General features: G+C 38.6%; 3 protein-coding genes across 5 annotated transcripts; 2 read left to right on the forward strand and 1 right to left on the reverse strand.

Moving 5' to 3' along the window:
• The first annotated feature begins 91 nt into the window (after window positions 1–91).
• Window positions 92–9,848, forward strand: LOC105497677 (mitochondrial transcription termination factor 2). The gene has a single exon (XM_071071190.1). The coding sequence runs from the start codon at window positions 92–94 to the stop codon at window positions 1,247–1,249; it is 1,158 nt and encodes a 385-aa protein (XP_070927291.1). The 3' UTR covers window positions 1,250–9,848.
• LOC105497680 (transmembrane protein 263) lies at window positions 4,664–22,931 on the reverse strand. 3 transcript variants are annotated; one of them, XM_011768955.3, is made up of 3 exons: window positions 22,772–22,931; window positions 11,171–11,240; window positions 4,664–7,587 (listed from the first exon to the last, which is right to left on the reverse strand). In XM_011768955.3, the coding sequence occupies exons 2-3, from the start codon at window positions 11,232–11,234 to the stop codon at window positions 7,301–7,303; spliced, it is 351 nt and encodes a 116-aa protein (XP_011767257.1). In that variant the 5' UTR covers window positions 11,235–11,240; window positions 22,772–22,931; the 3' UTR covers window positions 4,664–7,300. The 3 variants fall into 3 exon arrangements, with proteins under 3 accessions (XP_011767257.1, XP_011767259.1, XP_011767258.1); XM_011768957.3 differs by lacking the exon at window positions 22,772–22,931 and adding an exon at window positions 21,584–21,801; XM_011768956.3 differs by lacking the exon at window positions 22,772–22,931 and adding an exon at window positions 21,324–21,425.
• LOC112429473 (proline-rich protein 2-like) lies at window positions 22,911–27,562 on the forward strand. The gene is made up of 2 exons (XM_071071191.1): window positions 22,911–23,573; window positions 23,658–27,562. The coding sequence occupies exon 1, from the start codon at window positions 22,911–22,913 to the stop codon at window positions 23,421–23,423; it is 513 nt and encodes a 170-aa protein (XP_070927292.1). The 3' UTR covers window positions 23,424–23,573; window positions 23,658–27,562.

Below are 27,562 nucleotides of genomic sequence, written 5' to 3' on the forward strand. Positions count from 1 at the left end.
ACCCTTATACTAAAAACTTTTATTCTTTTTACAGATAGAATGAGTCCATTTAAGTCCCAGGACGGTGGAAAGTAACTAGTGGATTGCAGCCATGTTGTGGAAGCTGCTGCTGAGATCCCAGTCCTGCAGGCTGTGTTCTTTCAAAAAGATGCAATCACCTCCAAAATACAGACCTTTCTTAGCATGCTTCATCTATACAACTGATAGACAGTCGAACAAAGAAAATACAAGAACAGTGGAAAAGCTCTATAAATTTTCAGTTGACATCAGGAAAATTCGCAGATTAAAAGGATGGGTACTTTTAGAGGATAAAACCTATGTTGAAGAAATTGCGAATATTTTACAAGAACTAGGTGCCGATGAGACTGCTGTAGCCAGTATTTTGGAACGCTGCCCGGAAGCAATTGTCTGTAGTCCAACCGCTGTTAACACCCAGAGAAAACTCTGGCAGTTGGTCTGCAAAAATGAGGAAGAGTTAATCAAGTTAATAGAGCAGTTTCCAGAATCTTTCTTTACTATTAAAGACCAAGAAAACCAGAAGCTGAATGTTGAGTTCTTTCAAGAGTTGGAACTAAAAAATGTGGTCATTAGCAGACTTTTGACTACTGCATCTAATGTTTTTCATAATCCTGTTGAGAAGAATAAGCAAATGGTAAGAATTCTCCAAGAGAGTTATCTAGATGTAGGTGGCTCTGAGGCCAACATGAAAGTTTGGCTACTAAAACTGTTAAGCCAAAACCCATTTATTTTGTTAAATTCTCCCGCAGCTATAAAGGAAACACTAGAATTTCTCCAGGAGCAAGGTTTCACAAGCTTTGAAATTCTCCAGCTTCTGTCCAAACTCAAAGGATTTCTTTTTCAACTTTGCCCAAGAAGTATACAGAACAGTATTTCCTTCTCTAAAAATGTTTTTAAATGCACAGATCATGACCTGAAGCAATTAGTTTTGAAATGCCCTGCCCTTTTATATTATTCTGTTCCAGTTTTAGAAGAGAGAATGCAAGGATTATTGAGAGAAGGAATTTCCATAGCTCAAATAAGAGAGACGCCAATGGTTCTTGAATTAACACCACAGATAGTACAGTACAGGATAAGGAAACTGAATTCCTTAGGCTATAGAATAAAGGATGGACATCTAGCAAATCTAAATGGATCAAAAAAAGAGTTTGAAGCTAATTTTGGCAAAATTCAGGCCAAAAAAGTAAGGCCATTATTTAACCCTGTGGCACCATTAAATGTTGAAGAATGACATACTGACTGATGTTGCTTCTTTCTAGCAGTGCAGGGTGAAACTAACTAGCAAAGACAAAAATTCAGGCAGTTTGTAGGCACCAGTAATTTAAGAACCTGCTTAGCTTCTGGGTTGTATTTGAGTTATCTCTAAATAGATAAATTCTGACTCATTTGCCATATTATAAAATATAAATTGTATGTTTTAATAAATAAAGTTGGTAACTTTTACCTTAAACCATTATTTCAAAAACTCATGTACTATTAAATGGCATATCAGTGTGACACTATAAGTGAATCACTTCTAAGAAATGGACAAGTGCTTAATTCAAGGTGTGGATACATTTTTATTCATACAGCACATTTCATCTTAGGATGCAAATCCAGTCTTTCTCAATACTAGCCATGAAACATCACTCTACTGTGGTCCGAATTCTGTAGCTTAGTGTTACGTGAACTATCAGCAAACTTCTATACCTTTTTTTTTTCTTTTTTTGGAGAAAAGTTCATCTTGTGTTTAGAATAAATGACTGTCTTTGAGAACCAAGTATTACTCATCCAAAAAGAAGAGTTGGAGCCTACTTGTCTGGTCAGTTTGTTTAGAATTGACCATTATGGTAACTCTTATAAAACACCATGCACATTCATTACTTTCCTCATTTTACACATGAGGAAACTGAAGCTGAGAGAAGCCACTCAGCTGCCAAATGGCAGAGTCCAGGTTTATTAACTGGGCTCCGACTTCTGTTCAAACCTTCTGAACTGGAAGGATTACTTATGAATTGACATAAGAGAAGTCACCCCTACCTGACAGGCCAAAAGGAGTAAGTACTAACAACAAATTCGGGGACATGTATGAAAACCTCTCCGTAAAATGTTCTAATTCAAAATTTTCTAATTTATATACATTTGAAATAAATGGAGCTTTTTAGAAAACATTCTGAAAATCCAGGTCTGCCTGTAAGAGAAAGTGGGTGATGGTTAGTACTAATTTTAGGGGTGGTGTTTCAAGTTTCCATTTCTGAACCTTGTTCCAAGATAAACACACCCAGATAAAGAACTGAATGACTTTCAGCTGTGAAGTCTGAACTTTGTAACAAATGCACAGCCAAACAACTGACTGACATCTGTGCACTATTTGTACATGGCTTAAGTATAATGAAAAAATTATGAAAAATGCAGGCAGTATCCTCACTCTTCACTCCTTCAGCAAATGCAAGTAACCCTTACTATCCAAATCTGTTTGCCTCCTAGAGGAAGCTCTGTATGTAAGTGCTTTACGATTCTAAAAGTACCATTGTTCACTGTTCTACGGATGAGGAGACTCAGGGTAAGTCACCTACCCAAGGTCATGCAGTAATATTTGTTCAAGAAGAATAGCAGCTAGTACAGTTAGAGCAGGGTCGAGTGGTTGGGAGGAGAGAGGCGGCACAGGTCCATGTAAGGAGCAGAATCTCATTTGAAGTGTGATGGGAAACCCTTGGAGAGTTTTTAGTTTATGCTTCTTGTCCTGACATAAAGAGTCAGTGGCACTCTTGCTCTTTCACTCTTAAGTGTCTCAGCTGGGAAAACATATGTGATATGGTTACCTTCGTAGTTAGATGTCAATTTTGAGATGCCTATTAGACATCCTAGGAGGAATGTCAAACAGGCAAATGGCTAAGTCTGGAGTTGAGTTTCAGTCAGAACTGAAAATACATATTTGGGGATCATCTGCCTATCTATGATATTTAAAGCCATGGCTCTAGATTAGACTGCCTGGGGAGAAAAAAAAAAGTGCAGATTTGGAGTAGGGTAGTTGGCCAAGCCTGGAAAAAGACTGGTCAAAGCAAGAAGTTGGTCACAGGAAGAAACAAGGGCATGGTCAATAATAATGAAGCCACTGAGGGGTCAACTAAGATATAGAGAAGTGACGAATGGGTTTGGCAAAAAGGAAATAATTGGTTCACACTATAGAGTGATTCCACCTGTAATCCCAACACTTTGGGAAGCCAAGCAGGAGAATCACTTGAGACCAGGAGTTTGAGACCACCCCGGGCAACACAGTGAGATCCTGTCTCTACAAAAATTTTTTAAAATGTTTTAAATCAGCCTGGTGTGGTGGCACACACCTCTAGTCCTAGCTACTTGGTAGGGTGAGGCGGGAGAACGGCTTGGGCCCAGAAGATCAAGGCTGCAGTGAGCTATGTTCGTACCACTGCACTGCAGCCTGGGTGACATCGAGTGTGAAAGCAAACATACAATAAAAGGGCATATTAGAAAGTTTGAGTGGCTACGTGTACGTTGTGGCCATTAATTTAAAAGGAGACTAGTCAATACAGCAGCAAAATTTAAGTGCTCAGATCTAGGCACGGAGAACCAGAGGTAGTTACAGTTATAGAAATATATTTGTAGCTTACTCTAACTTGATTACGTTCTTAATCAATTATGCAGTATACTGACTTTATTTTCCCTTAGGGCCCATTCCATTGCTTTTGGCTTTTGAACCTCTGAAATTGTTCTGCTTTGCCTTTTTTTTTCCATTCATATGTTCTAACTCAGATCTTCCTATGAAACAATTTTAAAAATTCAAAATCAGTAACATAGCAGGGGGAGATATCCTTCCATTAAACACTAGAGTCAAATTCAGCTTCCTCTGTGATAAAAGGCTCTTTAACAAAATTAGATTTTCTTCAATTTGTGTAAAATCACACTAAATTCATTGCTGTAGCAAAATGTAGTCACCGAAGTAAATATGATCACCTGAAAGACTTCCGGTAAGCTGCGAGTCAGACAGCCTGGTCAATCAAGCATACAGGCCACACTGAATGTCAACACTAGAATAAAGGTCTAGTTACTCAGTAGCCCCATTTCTGTTCCTGGACATAAGCTGGAGAAGTTGTGACCTACATTAATTCGAAAGTGATATGGAAAATTCAACTAACATTGAAAGTCAGCCTGTTCTGTATTTGCAAGAGAATAACGATACTTCCTTCATAAGGCCCTCATGCTGATTAAATGAGAAGTATGGACACTACCTGGCAGGTATGCAGATGCCTAGTAAGTATCAATTTTCTACACTCCTCCCCACCCCTTTTAGTCATTTCTTTCCAGTGAGATGTCTAAGTTGGTTCCACAGCTACTTAGAACAAAGACAAGTGTTCCCTGCTTTATAATCCCTCCATCATCAGTTTTCAAACTTTGTTGTACACAAGAATTACCCAGAGAGGTTGTTAAAATGCAGTCCTGGGCCCCACCTTGCAGAGATTTGGCAAGTTGGGGTAAAACCTAGAAATCTATACTCTTAATCTTTATTAGAGTTGCTTAAAATATATTTGTATTTCATGGTTGTGTCAGCATCAAAATACATGTTTGTACATTACTATCAAAAAAATTTTAAATTAGCTACAGCACTTTCTGAACTGCAACGTAACTAAAAATGGTAAGATCACCCTGTTTTAAAGTTTCCTTTATTTCTTTAGATCTTTATGAAACATTCCATCTTTTGCAGATCATAGTGCTTTATTAACAAATTCATGTGTTCTTTTCCCATCCCTTTAATACAAAAAAATTATTAATCAGTTATTTTCATCTGACATTTCACTAAGTACAGAATGTATAATGTCAACATATTAGATCAGCCATTCAAGTGGGTCACATAAGTTAATCCTCATTGTGCCAAATACCCACTCAAAGGATAAGCTGAATAACAGATGCCTCTAGGTGTATACACTAACCTGAATTTCTTGATGTGAACTAGTCCTGTTTAACAGGTCAAATTGCTAGTCTTTCTAAGTAAACTAAAAGAGACTGAAGTATACAGCTGTACATACATATCATCAAATGGTAAGTTCATTTCAACAAGAACCTCTATAACTAACTGTACATTTGTACAGTTTTCTGCTATCATTGCAAAAGCCCCTCTGAACAAAGTTATAGTTTAGAATTTAAAACAATCTTGATGAGACAAAACGTACCGGGTGGCTTTTCTGTAGCAGAAATTAATTACAACCATTTTTCCTCAAGCAATTTTAAAGACAGGCAAAGTTGAAAATAAATATGCAAGCATACAGTAAACAAAATGTCTATACTGAGAAATTCAGATACAAAGCACAGTGGAGTCTATAACTGTAGAAGTTAGAAATACAAACTAGCAATGAAGCAATAATTTCTTCCAAATAGCAGGAAACAAGTTCTCCAATACCATTATTTAGATAATTATTTAGTGCTCACCTGTTGATTTTAGAGGTATTTTTAATCCCGTTTGCTGATTATGACATTTGACCAGAATCCCAACAAATACCTTAAATCATACTGCATGAAATAAATGACCATTTAATTCCTGATTAGTTGAACTCCTTAATGACTTCAGTTTTGTATATAATAGAAAGGTTCAAGAACCTTTGTAGATTTGCTTACAATTGCTGCTGGTATTTATGAAAGCTTTTAAAAATTATGTTATATTCTTATCCATTTGTTGATTCCACATTAATGTAATTCTCTGAAGTATTTTATAAACAATTAAGCCTTGGGTGTTAGAATGGTCTGTTTCAAATTTTCAGGCATGCTATCTTGACTGACTTACTGCAAGGTATCACCCCCCTTTCCTCCCCTCCACTTATGAAAAAAAAAAAAGTTGGCAGAATGGAGACAAATTTTCAGATTTAAGTATAAAGAAATTTAAGATTTTCCCAGGCTTGGATTATAATCCTTGGTTGACAGGAATGCCAAGTATATATGCCAATTGTTAAATGTTTATGAAATTAAACATGAAACAAAAAGAAAATGAATTCCAGCTAAATCATACTGAGAAGGAATGAGACATGAGACATATTAATAAGATACAACACATTTATCATCCATAATCAAACACTTCAAATCCATGACTGAAATTGGCTTGAAAAATGATACAAACTCTACAGCTGCTTTAAAGGACTGTAAGATAACGTGTTTTTAAAGCCTACATAAACCACTGAAGCACTTTTATATATTTTATATTCAAAACTAATCTATGGAGCTCATTTCATTTAAACTAGTAAGTCCTCACATATTTATGGTTACTTTTACAGTGTTTTTAAAAAAGGAGTACTGCTAATAATTTAAGACATCCTAAACACAGAATAGGTGTGAAGGCTTCTTTTTATATTTTGGGTGTTTTAGGTAATTTTTAAGAACTTAAATTATTTGTTCCTCCTTAATAACTCTTCCAAAATACCTTCTGACCAGTAAGTAAATGTTTCTTAGGCACTGTGAGGTGTATTAATGATGAAGCATGAACCCAGGCTGAGAAGTGTACAATTTAATTTTAACTACTGCCAGAACAGTTAACAAGCCCTGTCTTATCCACTGACAGCAGGAAATGCCTTTACCACACTACTCCTGAGATTCTAAAGAGGGAAAACTAATTTCACAAACAACCTTTAAAAGAATCCATAGATGACTCTAAGAACAGCACATATTCAGGGTATTAGAAAGATGTTTTCTTTTGTAAGGCATCAATGATTAAAATAATAAAACGCATGTTTACTAACAAAAGATGGTTAACATTATCATAAAACCATTTATCTTTTCTTTTTAAACTTCTCTAATTCCTGCTAATTTTGTCAGCTTAAATAAGAAATGAATGCCACTTGGCCTAATCAACTATGGTTATAAAAAACTAAGACATCTGAAACTATTAGGCACATCAAAGGTACGGCTTATGTAATTCAAGGTTCCCTTAAGGGGCAGGTGAGTTACCTGGCACATTATACATATGGAACTGTGAAGATCATCTACTAAATTCAACTTTCACATTTTTAGTCAAACTGAAAGACTTATAGTAAATATTCAAACATACCATATCTTCAGTTACAACTGAGTAAGTGTAACATTTTACCAGATAAAAAGCTGGAACTTAAGTATAAGAAACCTTCATATACTGTGCTTGTATTGGTCTCTTCTTTTTAGATGAAAGCCAGTCATCAATACTTTCAACACAGCAGTTTAGAAGATAAACGTCCAAAACAGTTGACTTGGTTGTAGTCCATAATTTAGCAATTCAATGCCACTGGCATTATAGTGCTGTGGAGCACAAGTGTATCTCCATATTTTAGTCAGATTTGTCTTTCTTCTTTCCTGTTAAGGGCACTTTGTTTACAACAGCAGACCCAACAGCTGTAACACCTCCAGCCACAGCAGATACACCCCCTTTCACCAGCCCTATTCCCATGGAAGGCACAGTTGTAACAGCTGTTTTGGTCACTTCCAGACTCTTTCCACCAATCCAAGCCACACCACCAATGGTGGCACCAACAGCTCCCTTTGTAACACTGAAGATACCCCCAGTCACACGGGACAACATGCCTGGTTGCTGCTGTGGGTGATCTTTCATTGAACCTAATGAGAGAAAATATCATGAGACAATCAAATATAAGTCTTTAAAAGAGCAGTACACATCATTAAGTAACCTAAGACTTCCTCACAATGAGGAGGTTGATTTGATAAGGCCAACCACACCAATTTAAAGATACTGAAGAGCTCTTCCTTCAGGGTATAGTTGTACATGTTTTTACAATATCTTGGTCTAATGCTAAGTCTTAGTATCTATGAGAAGAAATGCTTTAGAAACTAGACAACTTTTGTAAAACAGAATCCTATTTTAAATGTTTCCTTGATTTAAGGTTTTGTTAACAAATAACCTTTATTTTACATCCTAAAAGGAAGATGAAAAAATAAAAAGATAAACTATATTTGGCCTTCATTTCCTTGATAGAATTTCATCAATCATTACCGAAACAATCTTCTTTGTAAAAAGCAGTAGTTTTCAAGGTATGGTCTGGGACCACTGCAGATGCCGAAGACCATTTCAGGGGGTCTACAAGGTAAAAACTATTTTCATAATATTATTAAAATATCATTTGTCTTTTCACTTTCTTTCTATCATGAGTCTACAGCAGTTTTCCAGAAGCAGAATGATGTATAATACAACAGACTGAATGCAGAAGCAGCTGCAAGAATGTAGCTGTCTTGCATTAATCCTAACATTAAAGAGATTTGCTAAAATGTATAAACCAGTATCACCTTGCTCACCATTTCCACAATTTTTTTTTGTCTTGAAAGAATTACTATTCACAAAAACATTTTAATTATGTTAATATGGGTTCTTTTAATGAATAAAATATTCAAATTTCTCAGTTTTTATTGCTAATATGGTAAATACTGACAAAGACATAGCTCTTTGGGGCCTTAATTTTTGAGATTGAAAGACATCCTGAAACCAAAAAGTTTAAGAACCCCTATTAAGTAAATACATTTGGGTGTCTGCTCTATGTCTCCCTTACTGACATACTGAAAGAGCTAACACTATATAAGAATAAAAAACTATTCATCATTTAAAATCATGTTATCTACCTAAAAAATTATTTTTATTCAGACATAAGTAGGACAGAGAAACTACAGCTATGGCTAACACTTAAAATTACTGCCACCATAATTCTTATGAAAGACAGTGTGTGCTTTAAGTATCTAGTTTTTGAAAACTAGAGATATCTCCCATAAAAGGTAATAGCAATATGAAAAATTAAGCTGTATCTAAGTCATTAATTTATTTTGTTTTTTTTTAAATAGAGCCACATATATTAGCATGTAAACTCAAACTTAGGAATAAAATGACCAGCAGAAAGATTTCATAAAAATTTGCACCAGTTTAAAATGAACACAGGTCCTTTCTCGTTAGTAACCTAATAATTTAAGCAGCAACAACACATAAGCATTGGTGTTTTTCTAAACTTCATGGAAAAAAATTTGGTACTTACACAATTCAAGCTTTACCTCTAAAAAAGAAGGAAATTACTGGGTACATAAGTCCAACTAAGCACCAAAGCTACTAGAATCTAGCAGAATGAGGTTCTCAGAGAAGGTATCATGGGGAAACTGATAATATTTGATGGAGAAAAAAAAAAATTCTGAAAACTGAGCTTTCCAATGCACAAGGCACAAATTTACCTTGAGACAGTTTTTCTTTTCATTGTTTGAAGATTTTACATTGTATCACAAGTGGGAAAATCTCACTGACTAGTCAAAATATCTTTACAAAATAGTGCATAAATACAAATACAGCAATAGCTATGAATTTTAAAAACCAAATATTTTATTAAAACTAATAAGCATAGTTAATACACATTTTTTGATGACTGAAGGACTTAAGATATAGATGAGCATTTGAATATATTAGTTATAAAATTATTATGGAAAGGATTACATAATTGATAGTTCTTCTGTAATCAAGGTTACTAGTCCTAGGAAAAAAAGGCAAAATCCTGATTTGGGGCTACAACAGATAACTGCCTCATGCCAAATATCTCATTAGTAAAACTGTCTTGCCATGCCAAATTTGGTACACATGCATTTAAAGAAGACAAATAATTTTTCTTAATCAAATCAGATAAATAATTAATGCAGCTGATCTCTTTAATTACAGTGTACTCTTAATGATCACCATATAAATTATCTGCTTTGCAGATTCCTCTTGTTTAGTGGTTGGCATAGAAAGACATTCTGCTTTGTTCTCTTCCTTGATAATCATGCCCCTGGATGGCCTTTATTTATCCCTTTCCTGGTTTCTTTCTCACAAAGTCCTTGTTAACTTTCTCACTGAGCCCTAACTTTTCAAAACTCCATGGTTCCAGACATAAAAATGTAAGGCATGAGTTAGTAATTTTCCAGGCTATTCATCCACCAAACTAAACCTAATCAGCTAGTTTTTGTTTTGTTTTGTTTTGTTTTTTGAGACAGAGTCTCACTGTTGCCAGGCTGAAGTTCAGTGGCACGATCTTAGCTCACTGCAACCTCTGATAGTTCTTTTGAATTCTTTTTGGCTTAAGTGGAAACTCTTTGTTCCTATTTTCCTAGCAATTTCATTTTTGCCTACCAATATAAGAAATATATAGGAAGAAAATTTTAGACAATGGTTAACAGAACTAGGAAAAAATATATGATACCTAGAGTCACAACCTCCAGCCCTAGTAATCAACATGCAATTCTCCAAGGACATCACTATTTGGATTAAGTTTAGTAATAGTCTATACCAAAAACATGCCTCTAGTAATTTTCTGTATGTACTCAGGACATTCAGGTGTGTTTCCAAGGGTTTTTGAAGAATTAAAATGATTCATGGTATCACAATTTTCAAACTAAAAGAGAATTATGACTTAAAAACAAATGAAGCAGACCCCAAGATCATGTGTTAATAGAGGAGGAGAGCTACCAATTACAATGTAATGAATAATAGGAGTTTAATAACAAATCTCTAATGCCTCTTGAATTAGGCTGATTTTGTATGCAGGATATCAAAACTAAACACAGTCCATCCTTCCTCTGTATCCATCTTCACCCTTTACAAATGAAAGGATACTCATACTTCTAAAATGGTCTTAAAAGAAGAATGACAGGAAAATATTATGCCTTATATGGTAAAATTGTGTCCCTATTCACCACTATCTGTGCTTTCTTATTAGAGGCTAAAAATGTTATCTTCAATTATTTTGGGGACATATTTACTGACAAGGTAAACAGGTTATATTTCTTTAAATTTAGTTTAAAAATCAGGGCTGGGAGTGGTGGCTCACACCTGTAATCCCAGCACTTTGGGAGGCCGAGGCAGGTTGATCACCTGAGGTCAAGAGTTCAAGACCAGCCTGATCAGCATCGTGAAACCCCTGTCTCTACTAAAAATACAAAAAATTAGCTGGGCATGGTGGCGGGCGCCTGTAATCCCAGCTACTTGGGAGGCTGAGGCAGGAGAACTGCTTGAACCCAGGAGGTGGAGGTTACAGTGAGCCGAGATCATGCCATTGCACTCAGCCTGGGTGAAAGAGCAAGACTCTGTCTCAAAAAAAAAAAAAAAAATTAAAAAATAAAAACTATCAGAACTTTAATTCAGTATATTTTTCCATTCTTAGTGTTACAGATGTATACTTACCTTCTGGTGGTTCATCATTAAGGTATGATGGGATTTCTTGTTGATTTTTATCTGTCTGATTCATGATCTCCTAAAAAAAAAAAAACATACAAACACATTTCATTTTAACCTCAACATATGAGACTACCTCTTGTCACATGCTAAATTGTGATTTCATCGACATTATTCAGATAAACAACATTTTATACCCACTCTACAACTAGTCTTCGTCTTGTTTCTCTCCTACTTCAAACTGTGGCATTTAATAAATAAATTGTACCAGTTGACAATATAAATCTTATGTGAAACACCCACCAAAGAGTGGCAGTCACAGTGTAAGTTTTCCTACGTTGTTACTGTGGTGCTTCAACTACAAATGAATGTTAATCACTGAAAGAGAGCTGGAAGGTAGGGGTTAGCCAACCAAAATGTTGTTTCCTCCTACAGAATACTGGTTAATTGTGACTTATTTCACAATAGACTTAAAGAAAAAAGTATACCATAACTAAAAAAGGTGTTCCCCAGACAGAATGGCTATTATTAAAAAGTCAAAATATAACAGATGCTGGCAAAGCTGCAGAAAAAAGAATGCTTATACACTGCTAGTGGGAATGTTAATTAGTTCAGCCACTGTGGAAAGCAGTTTGGAGATTTCTCAAAAGAACTTAGAACTACTATTCAACCCAGCATTCCCATTTCTGGTTATAACTCAAAGGAATATAAATCATTCTACCACACACGTGTGATGTTCATCACAGCACTATTCACAATAGCAAAGACATGGAATCAACCTAAATGCCCATCAACAGTGGACTGGATAAAGAAAATGTGGTACATATACATCATGGAATACTATGTAGCCATAAAAAAGAATGAGATCATGTCCTTTGCAGCAACACAGGTGGAACTGGGGGTCATGATCCTAAGTGAATTAACGCTGGAACAGAAAACCAAATACTGCATTTTCTCCCTTATGAATGAGAGCTAAACACTGAGTACACATGGACACAAAGAAGGTAACAAGAGACAGCAGGGCCTGCTTGTAGGTGGCGAGAGGAAGGAGAGTGAGGGTCGAAAAACTACCTACCTGGGTGATGAAATAATCTGTACACCCAACCCCCACAACACACGATTTTACCCATGTAAAGAATCTGCACATGTACTCCTGACCCTAAAAGTTGAAAAAATAAATAAATACTAAGGTGTTCTATCTGAGAAAGTCCTTAAAAAAAAGACATCCCACTCTTATAATAACACCACCAATCTGAATCAGTAACAGATCAATTTTAATGACTTTCTGCTGTTCTTAGAGCTCTTACGAACAGAGGCAGTAACAGAATTCAAAATTTACTGTAAAAAAATATATATTATACTATGATTAACTCTACGTAGTAAGGGAACCTAAGAAATAAAATAAGCTGTGCTGCAGTAAGGAAAACATGATTAAAATTTTATTTTCCCAATTTCCTTTACTATCATAAAACACTGCCTTTTAAATTCACTTGAGTAAGTCAAGATTAGAGTAAGTCAAGATTGGTCTAAAAGTGTTCTTTATAATATACTGTCTGGCTTGGCCAGAAAACTAAGGTTGTGATCCCAGCAGTCAACTAAGTATTTCCTAGTCATACATCCTTGGAGTCCAAATTATTGTTATGTGTACATATACAATAGATATTAAAAGGGATATTGTGAAAATTAACAATGTAGTTCAATACATTAATTAACAAACACTGATTAAGCACCTACTCCTGAGCCAGACAATGTTTTAGGTGCATGGAGTAGAGTAATCAATACAGACAGAAAAAATCTCTGCCATCACCAAACGGATACTCCAGTAGGGAAAGGCAATAAATAAACACAAAGAGAGTATTCTATGTCAGCGGTATTTATATACTATGGAGAAAAAGGGACGGATAAGGAGAGGGTGTGTTTTTTTAATAAAGTTTTTCTTTTTCTTTTTGAGACAGAGTCTTGCTCTGTTACCCAGGCTGGAGTGCATTGTAATGCTCTCAGCTCACTGCAACTCTGCCTCCCAGGTTCAAGCAATTCTTCTCCCTCAGCCTCCCGTGTAGCTGGGACTACAGTCGCGCATCACCATGCCTGGCTAATTTTTGTATTTTTAGTGGAGATGGGGTTTCACCATGTTGGCCAGGCTGGTCTCAAACTCCTGATCTCAGGTGATCCGCCTGCCTCAGCCTTCCAAAGTGCTGGGATTACAGGCATGAGCCACCGCGCCTGGCCAGGGATGGATGGGGAGAGGATATGATATTTTAGATAGGATAGTCTGTGAAGGCTTTACTGCGATGACATTCAAAGAAGGTAAGGATACAAGATATTTAGGTGAAGAGTCTTTGCAGAAGCAGCAATAGCAAGAGCAAAGGCCTTGATGTGGGAGCTTACCTGGATCAGCAAGAAGGAACAGCCAGTAAAGTGTGGCAGGGTGGCATCAAGGGCAGAAGGAGAGGAAGTCAAAGAGTGAGGTCTGGATCAATGTAGGCCCTTGAAGGTGAAGATGGAGAGTGGCTCTTAACTGAGTGAGATGGGAAACTAGTAAAAGGCACTGAACAAAAGAGTAAGGTGATCTTTTAAAAGATCATTCTGGCTGCTGTGGGAAATACAAGCAATAGAAGAACAACAGCAGAAGCAGAAAGTCCCATTAGGAAACAACTTCAATAATTCAGGCCAAAAAATTTTGGTGGCTTGGATGAGGGTGGTAGAGGCAGAGGTTGTGAGAAGTGGGAATTTTCAAAGGTGGTTTTAACTTCATGGAATTCATCTTGTTATGCCTTTAAAACCTAAATCCTATTTAAGATGAGACTTCTCTGCACCCCTACTGAGTCCAGCAGCAAATGCTGTGTTTAATAAATATCTTTCAATTGCTCTAGTGAAAATCCTGACTCAGGTCATTTATCAATGGCACCTAATCTTATCCTGGTTTGATTTGAGAATTTAGCACATCATCCCAAACATAAGATTTAAAAAGGAATAGTAAAGCTAAGTAATCTCTCACAGAAAAACCAGGAAGAATTTCAGCTGATGCATTACTGGGAAAAGAGGTTCTTGACAGATATGCCTTAATTTTAAAATCCCCAAATCACAAAGGTACATTTATTACCATTCACATTTATATTTTCTTTGATCTATCATCATGGTAAGATCATAACAAATTATACAGGATGGTGGTTAAGGCTCTGGGGTCAGAGTGCCTGAGTTTGAATCTCGGCTTGACCATAAGCTGTACAGAAAAGGACAAATAACTTCATTAAATACTTGCTGTTTAGGATAGTTAAAAATCAAAGACAATTCTAGCCTTAACCCTAAGATAAGAATACTATTTAACATATTCCAAAACAAAACATGCACAAATTCCTGGAAGAATATGTGTCCCTTCTGAGAAATGATGATTTTGAAGCCACTTACTTCCCTACTGGACTATTAATTTCAAGAGGACAGACACCTTTGTCCAACTTGTTCATCACGGTAATCTCAGTACTATATATTAATACCATACACTTACACACAAATCCAGGAGATCACTTGGCTGGTCAATCAACAGAAGGTACCATACCCTACAGAGAAATATGGGAAATTACATATGCCCAACCATCTTACATGTTTTAACTGGAGTTTAAAAATAGGTGTGATTATGACTGTAACTGCATACATTTCAAAACTGACTTTCTGGTGCCTACCCCATAAATCCCTACCAACAGTCTTACCTTTTATTTCTAATACAGTCTCCCTTAAAAACAATTATTTTTCTATATCCTATCTTGTAATTAAGAGAAAGACCACAATTTAAAAAAATTAGTTCTGCTTTATGAGAGCATAACACATATGCAATTTAATCTAAATAATATGAATTGACTTCATCCTTCTGTGGGTAGTCAATAAGAAGCCATGAGCAGAGTTACACTGTCATATCTGTGCCTTAAGATGCTAACTGAAGCAAGAAGAGATGGAAGGACAGAGAGATTAATACAGTAAGTGGCTATTTCAGTAGTCCAGTAAGATAGAATGACAGTCTAAACTCTGCCAAATTTTCAAGTCTAAATAAATGCTTTGGACCAAAATACCAGGGTCACCTTTGAATTCTGCTTTTCTTTTACATTCCCATCTAATTATCAGTAAATTCTGTTGCCTAAATAAATCCAGAATATAACCACTTCTCATTACCTCTACTGTTACCACTTTAAGCCATCATAATCTCTTACTTGTACTACTGCAAAATCTCTGAATGGGTCTCTGAGCTTCCACCTTTGTTCTTCTTTCAGTCCAGTCATGTCATACTCTGCTTAAAATCCTCCAACTGCTTCCTATTTTGCTTAAAATAAAATTCAGAGTCCTTATACCTTTGCCTTTGAGGCCAGATATTTAATCGCCATCTCCACTATTCTACCTCTTGTTCATTCCAGTCTAGTAACACAGAGTTCCTTGTCTATCCTTTCCTCAAAGTCTTTTCCCCAGTATATGTACATGGCTCAAGTCCTTCTGCAAATGTCCCCTTATCAGAAGATGTTCCCTGACCACCTTATAATAGATGAGCACCCTCCACTCTTATCATTTTCACCTAATCTGTTTACTTTGGGTCGCTCCCAATTAAAATGTAAGCTCCATGAGAACAAATGCTTGGTTTGTTCGCTACTCTATCACCAGAGACTTAATCAATGATGCATGGTGGACATTCATATACTTGAATTTTTTGTAAGAAGTAGAATGTAACTTGGGTATTAATGTGAGATGAAAGGGAGAATCTAATGTCATATTTCTAGTATAAGACAGAGATGATGAACACAGAGAACATCAGAAGAGAAACGTTTTGAAAGAAGATGAAGGACTTGTTTCTGAACAAGCTGTATTTGAAATACCTTCAGGGCATCCATAGACGTTCACCAGGCAATTGGATTTAAGGGGCCAGAGACTCAGCATAAAGTTTGATTTAGAGTTGAGGTTCTAAAAGCAGTTTGAAGTGATAGTTGAAGCTCTGAGCAGTGGGTGATATGATCAACGAAAAGAGTAATGAGAAGCCAACTGACACTCTTAATTGGCCAGCTCATAATTAAGAGGTGAGCAAAAGAGAAGCCAGCAAAAACAAACAAAACACATCTGAAAATGAAAAATGAGTACAGCCTCATGGAAAGCAAGAGAGGAATTTATAAGCTTCCAAAAGGCACACATTATGCAGATGTTAAAATAATTTATGATCAAATACTACAGAAATATGCTAATGCTATATTTAGAGACTATAAAAGGCATATGTCATCATACCCAATTTTTAAAAAAATGCATACAAAAAGACTGGAAGAAAGTATGCCAAAGTATTAATAAAGATGCCATGGGGAGTAGAAATACATAAGTTTCACATTTTACATACACATGCATGAAGTAGTATATATAGCATTTATATATTCATAATATATATAGTATTTGTATATAGTTTTCAATACATAAACATGGAAATATGCATAGTTAAATACATATAGAAATATGCATAGTTAACTAATGTCTATAAATTTTCTACCATAAAAATGTATTGCTTTTATAATTAAAGAAAAATACATATTTTCAAGTCTTGGAAATCAGTGATATTCATAAATCATATTTTTAAAGATTACATAGTTCATCTAATCCTAATTATTCTAAGTTTTAGCCACAGATGAAGTTAATAATCTAAAAAACAATGTACTTGAATCACATGATGCTTTAAGAAAATGATATCACTGAGTTTTGTTCACAGTTATGTCTTGGGTAAGGAAATCCTGACAAACAGCCTTATGCAGGTTATTACTATATTAACTGTACAATACTGTTAAAGACATTACCCACTACAACACTTAACAGCTCTGATACGGAACTCCACATAAGAAATTTCTTCAGAGGTAATTATTCAGAAAATGTCTTGTTTCCTCCAAATATTTAGTACTTTTTCTTAAAGATTTATGCATTTTTATATTTGAAAGACACAAAGGTGTAATGTCTTCCTTCTCTTTGGCTTCCAGGAAGCTTATAGCTAAAATCCAAGCTCAACTAGGTAGGCCCCTGCATAGTTGTGTCCTATCTTCCTCTACACTTCCACACCTCCTCAAGACCGCTACTCGGATTGCTATTTCTCCCTGGCATGCAATTTGAATATCTTATTTACATATTTTACCAATTTGTTGGTACATGTTTTTGTTGTAAGCTGCGAGATAGTATTTGTGAGAAAAAAGAAAATATTGTAATCCCAGCACTTTGGGAGGTTGAGGTGGAATGCTTCAGCTAAGGAAGTCAAGACCAGGAAAACATAATGAGCATAATGAGACTTCATCTCTACAAAAATATAAATAAATAAATAAATAAATTGACTGGGCATGGTGGCGCACGCCTATAGTCCCACATATTTGGAAGGATGAAGAAGAAGAATTACCTAAGCCCAGGAGGTTGAAGCAGCTGCAGTGAGCCATAATCGTGCCATTGCACAGAGCGAGACCCTGTCTCAAACGACAGGATAGGACAGGACAGGATGAAGACAGGTGGGGAGGGGAGGGGAGGGGAGGGGAGGGGAGGGGAGGGGAGGGGAGGGGAGGGGAGGGGAGAGAATCCGCATATACTTTAAGCATCACAAGAAGAAATACATATCAATATATGGCCCAAATTGGGGGTTTAAAAAAAAACTCTAAGCTAAAGTCATGCTTTCCAAATGTACCTTTTTAAACACAAGGACTTAAGAATCCACAGGAGAGACATAATGCCTGCATTTTAATCTAGAGTAATGTAAAATACTGTTTTATTTTTAAATTCACACACAGTAAAAAGTAAAATGAAAAGTGCTTGAGCACTGTTTTTTTTAAAGATAACTAGACTTTCAAGAGATTTCACTCTCGCCTGGGGCTGCTTCCGGGTATATTCTCAGACTTACCAGCTCTCCTTGCCAGTCCAACCACACTCCCACTCCCACTCCCACACCCAGCATGAGTTCATTCTGGCCTTAAATTAGGAGTATTTCTGTAGAGGAGTGTGAAATGTAAAAAGCTAGATACTATTATATAGAAATATTCAGTTGCATTTAAAAATTTATTAGCAGTAGTTACCAACAGGATTATCAATAAACAAGAAAGTAGCAACTCTGGAGTCCTGCCGTGCCGGGCATATGTTAACCTAGACTAGAGGAATTCACTATTTAGAAAGCCCTGAAAGTCCTAAGTGCCACAAAGATTAGTTTCATTGAGACTAAAAACAAAAAAAACAAAAAAAACACAAAAAAACAAGGGCCAGGCACCGTGGCTCACACCTGTAATCCCACCACTTTGGGAGGCCAAGGCGGGTGGATCACCTGAGGTCAGGGGTTCGAGACCAGCCTGGCCAACATGGTGAAATCCATCTCTACTAAAAATACAAAAATTAGCCAGGCGTGGTGGCACACGCCTGTAATCCTAGCTACTCAAGAGACTGAGGCAGGACAACTGCTTGAACCCAGGAGGCAGAGGTTGCAGTGAGCCAAGATCTCACCACTGCACTCCAGCCTGGGTGACAGGGCAGGACTCCATCTCAAAAAAAAAAAAAAAAAAGATTAGTTTTGTTTTGATGTTTGGGTATCTTGTACATCACACCTTAATAGTCAGTATGTAGTATCAAAATTCCTCTAGAACTCTTAGAGTAATAAAAATTAGTATTAATTTTTATTAATTAAAAAGTCACAAGTATTTGACATTTTTTTTCCTGAATTCCTAATTTGATCATAAGACACTGAGTTACCTTATAAAGGTATTTGCTAAAATCCTTAACTGTGTCATCTGTACTTTTCATTCACATAAACCATTCCGAAGTCCTACACACAAATATGTGTCTAACTTTTAGTGATATTACCTCTTTATGGATATTACCACTTCGTTACTAAAGAAAAATACTTTTTATATTACTATCCTGCTTATTATCACCATTGCAGGAGACCTGTTTCTCTTATAGTAGAAACTGTGAAGATAAATAGACCCCAATCTAAAACTTTGAAAGGTAAATAATCTACTAATAAAATTTAAGAGTACATATGTAGAGACAAGTATCAACTGACAGTAAAAATTTCAAAATGGGCCTGTAATCCCAGCACTTTGAAAGGCTGAGGCAGGCAGATCACCTGAGGTCAGGAGTTCGAGACCAGCCTGGCCAACATGGCAAAACCGCATCTCTACTAAAAATAGAAAAATCAGCCAGGTGTGGTGGTGGGTACCTGTAATCCCAGCTACTAGGGAGGCTGAGGCAGGAAAATCTCTTGAACCTGGGAGGTGGATGTTGCAGTGAGTGGAGATCGCGCCACTGCACTCCAGCCTGGGCAAGAGAGCAAGACTCCATTCCGGAAAAAAAATCAAAACGACCATTTTTAAATGTCACTCTTAAGTAATACATTATAATTATTAAATTCTATACAAACTATCTGCCCTGAACTCATTGAATCATTAATTCTACATATACTTGAGCCCTACTATGTGGCAGGCACACTGGTATGCAATTAGGAGTTCAATGTGATTAAGCACACACAGGCACTACTCTAAACCAGAGTTTACAATCCAGTGGGAATAGACTTTTCCAGCACTTGCCATTTAGTGAGTCATTCAAGAAACAAATTATATATTCAAGAAACAAATATATCTGCTCTCTAGGAGCTCAGAATGCACAAGTTTCTATTAAAAACATACTTTCTGGCTGGGCCTGGTGGCTCATGCCTATAATCCCAGCACTTTCAAAGGGATCGCTTGAGCCCTGGAGTTTGACAGCAGCCTGGGCAACATAGCAAGACTTCGTCTCTACCAAAAAAAACAAAACAAAACAAAACAACACAACACATACTGTTCTAAGGAAGGCAGTAATGACACAATATCTTTAGATAAGTACAAATGATTTAACTTATTCTACAGACATAAATCAGTTCTACCTTTTGGTCCTGAAGTGTGAATAAACTATTACAATACCAACTAAACTGGTTATAAGTGGGTTTTTAAGAAATTGTGCCATATGAAAGACCTCTTTGTTGCAGACTGTATATCATGACTACAAATTCATCAGCAGTTACATTAAGCATTGTAGAGATGGCGAGAAATAATTCTTGCCCAGTACAATAGTATCATAGATTTAGTAGCTGGCGAATATATTGAGCAAGGATTAACAACACAATTCCCTAAAGGATAATTTATTCCAATAATAGAAATAAGTAAACAAACACCTCTTGGGAAACTGGTTTTCTTTTTAAAGGAAAACAGATGAATCCATGTTGTTTGTGGGTTTCAGTAATATTTCATATATAAAGTTTTTATTCATAATAAAAAATTCTGAAAACAGTACATACATTTTCCTCTGGGTAGCACCACCCCTCTATACACCAAAGGAAGTTAAATAACACTAACACGCTATATAAAGCTTAACTACAAAATACAGTGCACAAGTTTATCGGCAAAGCCACTTAAAACTACCTGTTATTCAACAGTAGGTGCCAATGTCCCTATAATAGAAAAAGACAACTATAAATGAATTAGCTAAATCTTTCTACATATTCTACCTAAAAGAACTTTGCCACATCCTCACTCCCATGTTTTTGCTTCTTTGCCAAACAACTGCAAAGAGATTCAAAAATATATTTATACAGAGCTCTAAAACATATACACCAACAAGCAGAGTACATTAAAAATCCAGCTGTTTTTATGTTTTTCTAGTTAAACCAACTATCGGGAAGAGTCTGCTTTTAAAGATGGCCCCTGCCCATTAAATCAACAGCAAATAGGCTACAAGAAATGCTCTCAATCTAGCAAGGAAGAAAAAGTCATCTGCCAGTAAAATTTGTAAGTGCCCACCCAGACGAGTGATAACTGACAGCGTCAAAAAGGCAATTTTTAAGGGTTGTCCTTAAACGAAACATTAAGCAAAATTACAATACTCTATTAAACCAGAGAACCAGCACACCATCTTCATATTATTTCAACAGATATTTGCATTCCTACTATGTGTCAAACATTCTGTTAGGCACTGAGGCATCCTTGTGAACAAGCATACAAAGGTCCTATTCTCAAGATGTTTATATATAATCCAGTGAGGTATCTTCCGGAAGCAGAAAAAAAGTAAATACCTAATAACTGAAACAAAGAAAGGTAAAGATTTTCCTGTAGTTAAAAAAAAAAAATCAAACACATGCACACACACAGACACCTACCTGTATATTTGTCTAATGTAGCAACCGTTATAATTTCTAACGATGCTTTCTATAAATGGACAAATTTTTACTGAACTTGGTTTCTGGTACATCTGTTCTAACAAAGACTAAAGAAATGAAAGTGGAAAAAGCAAAACAGGATGCATATGGGTTTATCAAAGGCTACTTCTTCCTTTCTTTTTAAAAAGTTAAGTATGGGCGCGCGCGCGCGCGCACACACACACACACACACACACACACACACTGGCGCGCGCGTTTACCTGTTGGTGTGGTATCGATATTTCTGGGGAACCCTTGAGGGCACTCACACCAGCAGAAGTTTCAAAGGCTAAACAATAGCATACAGCAAATAATCACATGTAGCAACTTTTTTCATTTGGAATTAGCAGCGTTCACAAGGACGCAAAAATCAAATTAAGAACCCTTCCCTTTTCTCTAGGTGTTTCCAAACCCTTCCGGGTGGCCCCTTCTCTCCCCACTGATCCCTTTAGGCTCTAGGCAAGCGTGTGTGTGTGTGTGTGTGTGTGTGTGTGTGTGTGTGTGTGTGTGTAGGCAAGCGTGTGTGTGTGTGTGTGTGTAGGCAAGCGTGTGTGTGTGTGTGTGTGTGTGTGTGTTTTGTAGCAGAGAGAGCGACGTGGCAGGAGGCAGAAAATGACCCTGGAGGCGCCGTGGCTAGCGCTGAGCTTGGCACCTCCTCCCTCCGCTCCACGTTGTACACCCAGCACACCCCCCACTCCCGAAGGGTTCCAGAATTTCTATGTAAGAAGGGTTTAGGACAAGCGATCTGATTGGAAGTGGGAGCTGGGGGATCGGTCTTGAAGCTGCGTGTGCAGAGCAGGCAGTTTTTATTTAGACTGGGAGGCAGTGACGGCACGGATGGGTGCTCCAGCACTCCCTGTCACCCCTGGGCGCCGGCAGCACCCTCTCCATTCCCACTTTTACTTTAGGTTGGGCGTGGGGATACAGCCTTCCTACCCGGGAAGACCTATGGGGGTGTCGACTGGGGGACAAGTCATGTGTGCCTGAACCCAAGAGGGAGGTTTATCAACAGGTCAGGAGTTTGCAGGGCGAGGAAGACCAGTACCCAAGCCCCTCCACTGCATCCGCCTCCCAGGCTGCTGACGCCCCCCACTTCCCTCCTCCGTCCGCAACCCCGAACCCCCAGATGCTAAGAAGTCAGGCGGAGGCTTTCCAGGGGAGTGCCCAAGCTCCAATCGCGGCGTGGCAGTCAGCGACGTATGAGGAGGAGTAACCCCAGAAGCGAACCTCCATCCGCCCCCAACTTCGTCCCGCCCCTCCCCCTTTCCCTCTCCGGCCTCGCCGAGGCCCAGCTGGGCAGCCAGGCCGGGCAGTGGGAAGTGAAGGGCAGGGGCGCCAACGGCAGAGGGCGACGGAGGAGGGCAGGAAGCCGGGACTGCACCCCTGCCCTCGCATCCCGACTCACTCACCGCCGGGGTCGCGGCCAGCGCTAGGACAGGAGCCGGGCGGAGGGAGCAGGCCGGCGCCGAGGAGAGCTGAGGCGGCCTGGGCGGCAGCTGCGGCCGGCACAACCTCAGGCAGTCGCGGCTCTGGAGACGTCTTTTCAGGATGTGGAGCTGGAAAACTGTGGCGGCGGCGGTGGAGGCGGCGGCCTCTGGCTGCGGACGTGGCGCCCGACGCGACCCGCCCCCTCCGCCGCCTCCTCAGCTCCCGCCTCCTCCGGCGGCTCCGGCTCCGAGGCGCACGCGCGCTCTTGCAGCCCGGGCCCCTCCCGCGCCCACCGGGCCTACGCCCACCCGTTTCTCGCAGGGTCCGGCCCTCCCAGCAGTCCCCAACCGGCTTTGTCCCAATTGCGCACGCGCGACGCTCCGAGGGCCCCCCCCCCTCCCGCCCCTTTGCCCCCGGGCGCCTCCGTGGGAACCCCCGGCCGGCCTGCGCGCGCCTGCTCCAGGGGTCTCCCCGCCTTTTTCCGCCACCATCCAATCAGATCGGGCGAGGGGCGCGAAGCTCGGGAGACGCGTAGGCCGCGGTCCCCAGGCCGGGTGCTTTGGCATCTGCGGGTTCCCGGAGTCGCGTTCCGTGCCGAGTAACGGTCTTCAGAATTCAGAACCTTCGCCTTAGGGAAGGTGGGACGGTCGCCAGTTTCTCCAGCACTGTCTTCGTCGAGGGACGTCAGCCTCCCTTGCCTGCTGTCCTCAGGGAGTGACAGCCGGACCTGCTCAGACGTTCACGTCGGGGCTTTCTACAGGCCTTTGTGACTAAGTGCTAGGGGTGAGGAGCGACGTGGCTTATTTATGTGTTTTTCAGTTTGTTATGATTTTTTAATTATTATTATTTTACTTCTCTCTGCCCTAGAATTGAGCTCCTTGAGTAAAAACCCGCCTGGGTCGCCATCACCCTAGGCTTGGTGCAGGGCCTGCCAGGCATTCGAAATTTGTTGAAGAGGTGGGTGTTTAGTATTGAAAGAGCCGCAGATTGGGCATTAGAAAGCTTGGCTTTGCGCCGCGTCCTTGCCACTTGCTGACCAGGCGCCTCCACGTGGTCCTCGCCCGTCCAAAGGCACGGGGAGGCGAGTGGCGGCCCCGCCTGAGCTGAGCCCCCTGGAACATGAGACCGTCTCGCTCTGAACTTCAAAGCGGGGTTGCAGGAGCTACCTCAAGGTCGTTTTGAGGACGGGAAAACTGCTCAAAGCCTGCTTACCTAGATCAATGGTATCGATTAACTTTTCTTTGACTCCCTTTCCACACCTATAAAATGAAGATAACGGGAAACTTGTCATACATTTGTTTGTGGTTGGTGGGAAAGGTCTTTATGAACTGTGAAGTCTTACGCAAATGTGAGATGTTTCCTTTCGCAATCTGATTAGCAACTCAAAACACATGAAGCAAAAACACGCGAAGTCAAAAACATACACAGGAAGCAAAAAAAAAAACCTCACAAAATGGTTTATCAACTGCAGAATATTCAGGATGGTGGAACTGAATGATAACTATTGACAACATAGCTCAGAAAGGACATGCTAAAGCATGCTGGATGAAGCTAACTTTGATCCAGGTCTTAAATGGAATGGACTATAGTTTATAGCTTCAACCTAAATATTAACTTATGAAATCAGAGAATTAAGGCCACGTATGCCACTGTGCTCAGACTGTCAAGATATTTTAGTTTCTCAAAGCAGAAAGAAGAAATTAAATAATCTTGTCAACTCAACATATGGGTTGGATGATTAGCAGGATCCATGGATTGTTCTGTTTATCCAGTATGTGAAGAAACGGATATCTTCTGTTTTCTTGTTATTACAGAAACTTCTGTCCTTAATATGTGACCTTTGAAGGTTGAACTCTAGGTAAAATTATGAAGTGCACAGTTACGTCTTGTTTCTTCTTCTCTTTGTATGTCGTTTTACAAGAGAATCTTAATTTTATCAAAGTACAAATGACACAAGATTGTAGCCACTCCTGGGAGATTTTGCATTTTTACAGTTATTAAAAGCCATAACTCAAAGCAGCAGTTGAATCTGTTTCATAAACCAACTAAGATTTAAAAGAGCTTCTTTGGGAGGTGATGAGTTCACCAGAAACTTCTGAAATTACAAGTGTAGGAGTTCAGCCTATAAAACGAAGATATACATGACTTGTAGTATTTCTTCATTTTATAGGCTGAACTCCTCTAAGTTCTTGATTCCCATTTTGTGACCTCCCTTTCTTAGATTATTAAAATAAAATACAGGTGGCTCACGCCTGTAATCCCAGCACCTCGGAGGCTGAGTCAGGGGAAGATCACTTGAGCCCAGGAGTTTAAGACCAGCCAGGGCAACATGGGGAGATCACATCTCTTAAAACATTAGTAATTGAGCACGGTGGCACACTCCTGTAGTCCCAGCTATTTGGGATACTGAAGCAGGAGGATTGCTAGAGCCTGGGAGGTCAAAGCTGCAGTGAGCTGTGGTCACACCACTGCATTCCAGCCTGGACAACAGAGTGAGACCCTGTTTCAAGAAAAATAAAATGAAACATTTATTTCTGGATGTTATTTTGAAAGATTTTGTCATGTCTTAATGAGCCCTGGCCAGGTAATCACAGTACTTTGGGAGGTCAAGGTGGGAGGATGCTTAAAGCCAGGAGTTTGAGACTAGCCAGGTCAACATAGTGAGACCCTGTTTCCACAAAAAATAAATAATTAGCCAGGTGTGGTGGCACGCACCTGTAGTCCTAGCTACTTGGGAAGCTGAGGCAGGAAGGTCACTTGAGCCAGGATTTCAAGGCTGCAGTGAGCTATGATTGTGCCACTGCACTCCAGCCTGGGTGACAGAGTGAGACCCTCTTTCTTAAAATAACAATAATAATGAATTATTTGTGCCTTCAGGCAATAAAATTCTTTTAACAAAATTCTTAATACACATATCAATTACCCAGCCTCTTAAGTGACTGAGTTTTCTTCTAGTTGAGTACACACAGTCTTTTTGCCTTATTGAAAAACTTAGAAATTAGATGTGACATTGCTTAACATGGTGGGGTGGTTCAAAGAGGACCAGAAAGAAGCAAGTCAGAAACCAGTAATGTTAAGAAATTATTTCTAGGCTGATAGTACACTGAAGTTTAAAAACCTCCAGCCCAACCTTCTACCCAACATGTGAGTCTGTCTCCTGTTATGTGCACAATCATAGTTTTCATCATTATCAAGCCCTCTTCCCAGAGTTTCAGTATGCACTCATTTAAGTAACAAGTCTACTTGTTACAAGGTATGCACGTTTTTCCTGTTTCACCATGTTTTCATGAGTGTAATGCATTATCCTTGCATTAAATTAACAGCTTTACAAAAGTTAGTTACCACCCAGTGTAAATCATTATGCTTTCTATCCTCACTTTCTTACTGGTCTTTGCCATTCCTGGCACAATCAACTGTGCTATCCTTGGTTTTCCTTTCCCTTCAACAATGTCCTTCTTAATTTTTCCTATGATATGGCAGATTTATTTGACACAGCTCCTAACCTCGATCATCTGATTTATCTCGATCCAATGAGGCAAGTACATTATATTCTAATATAGGGAATCCTATATTCGTGTGAGGAAACTGAAGCATAGAGAAGTTGGATAATTTACCCCAGGTCCCACAGGCTAGTGAAGAGCAGGCTCTAGAATCAAACCCAATTTTGTCTGACTCTAGAGTCCAAGTTCTTAACCACTATGTTCTAAGAAAGAGAAAAGCAGTTTCTGACATGCAGTAGATGCTGGCACACTAGGCTTTGGTATTCTTGTTGAACAAAAACAATTTTAGAGAACATCAACATCAGATGAGGTCACTCCATGATCATGGTAGATCAGGACAAAAATAACACTACTTCATAATCATGTCTCAACGTAGACAAAAACACAAATGCTGTCCAACCCACCAAATGGAATACATAAAATGAAAATACCAATCTAGTCTACGTAGCTGTTGCCTCTTTGCCAATGACAGCTTTAGCCTCATTCCAGTTTTCCCTCTTTCTAGATAAGATTTATTAAGATACACACTCATAGAATTACCCCCACTTCCTGACAATATCCTGTTTAGAGCGTAGAGCAAAGTTCCACCTCTTTAAACCCTCTATCAAATCACCTAACACAAACCCAAATCTTAATATAAGATTTTATCGAACATCTTACCGATATGCCACATGGTTCCCTGTGATGTGTTCTCCCTTGCTGCAATGAGTAGTAAATTCAACTTGTTCAACCACAGGTGTGTTCCTGGTGATCTTTGACTAGAAAGCATTGACAATTCTTTCCGAACCATTCTATATCATGCATTTCTATGAAGTAGAAAGCATACTTGTTAGGTATTTCTGCCAATCAAAGTAACTGGAAACTGTCCTTTAATCTCCAGCCATAGCATTGTCACACCAAAGCTAGAAGGTTCCCTTTCTTTTTGTGGATCATATATAGAGTGTCTGCTAAATTGAGCCTTATTAAAAGATAGTGAAAAGAAACACATATGTTGGAATAATTGGACATCATTTTGAAAACAAAAGCTCAACACCTATAAACTCATGCCTTTCACCATATGTAAAATAATTCAAAATGGATCATAGATCTAAATGTGAAAATATAAAACTTTTAGAAGAAAATATAGGAGAACATTTTTATGATTTTGAATTAGGCAGAGTTTTCTTAGATACAACAAAAAACATGCAATCCATGAAAGAAAGAAATTTATAAAAACTTGCTCTTTGGATAACACTTGCTCTTTGGATGACACTTAAGAAAACAAAAGAACAA

The sequence above is a fragment of the Macaca nemestrina genome, chromosome 10 (genome assembly GCF_043159975.1).
Source record: "Macaca nemestrina isolate mMacNem1 chromosome 10, mMacNem.hap1, whole genome shotgun sequence".
In the NCBI taxonomy this organism is placed as follows: Eukaryota; Metazoa; Chordata; class Mammalia; order Primates; family Cercopithecidae; genus Macaca; species Macaca nemestrina.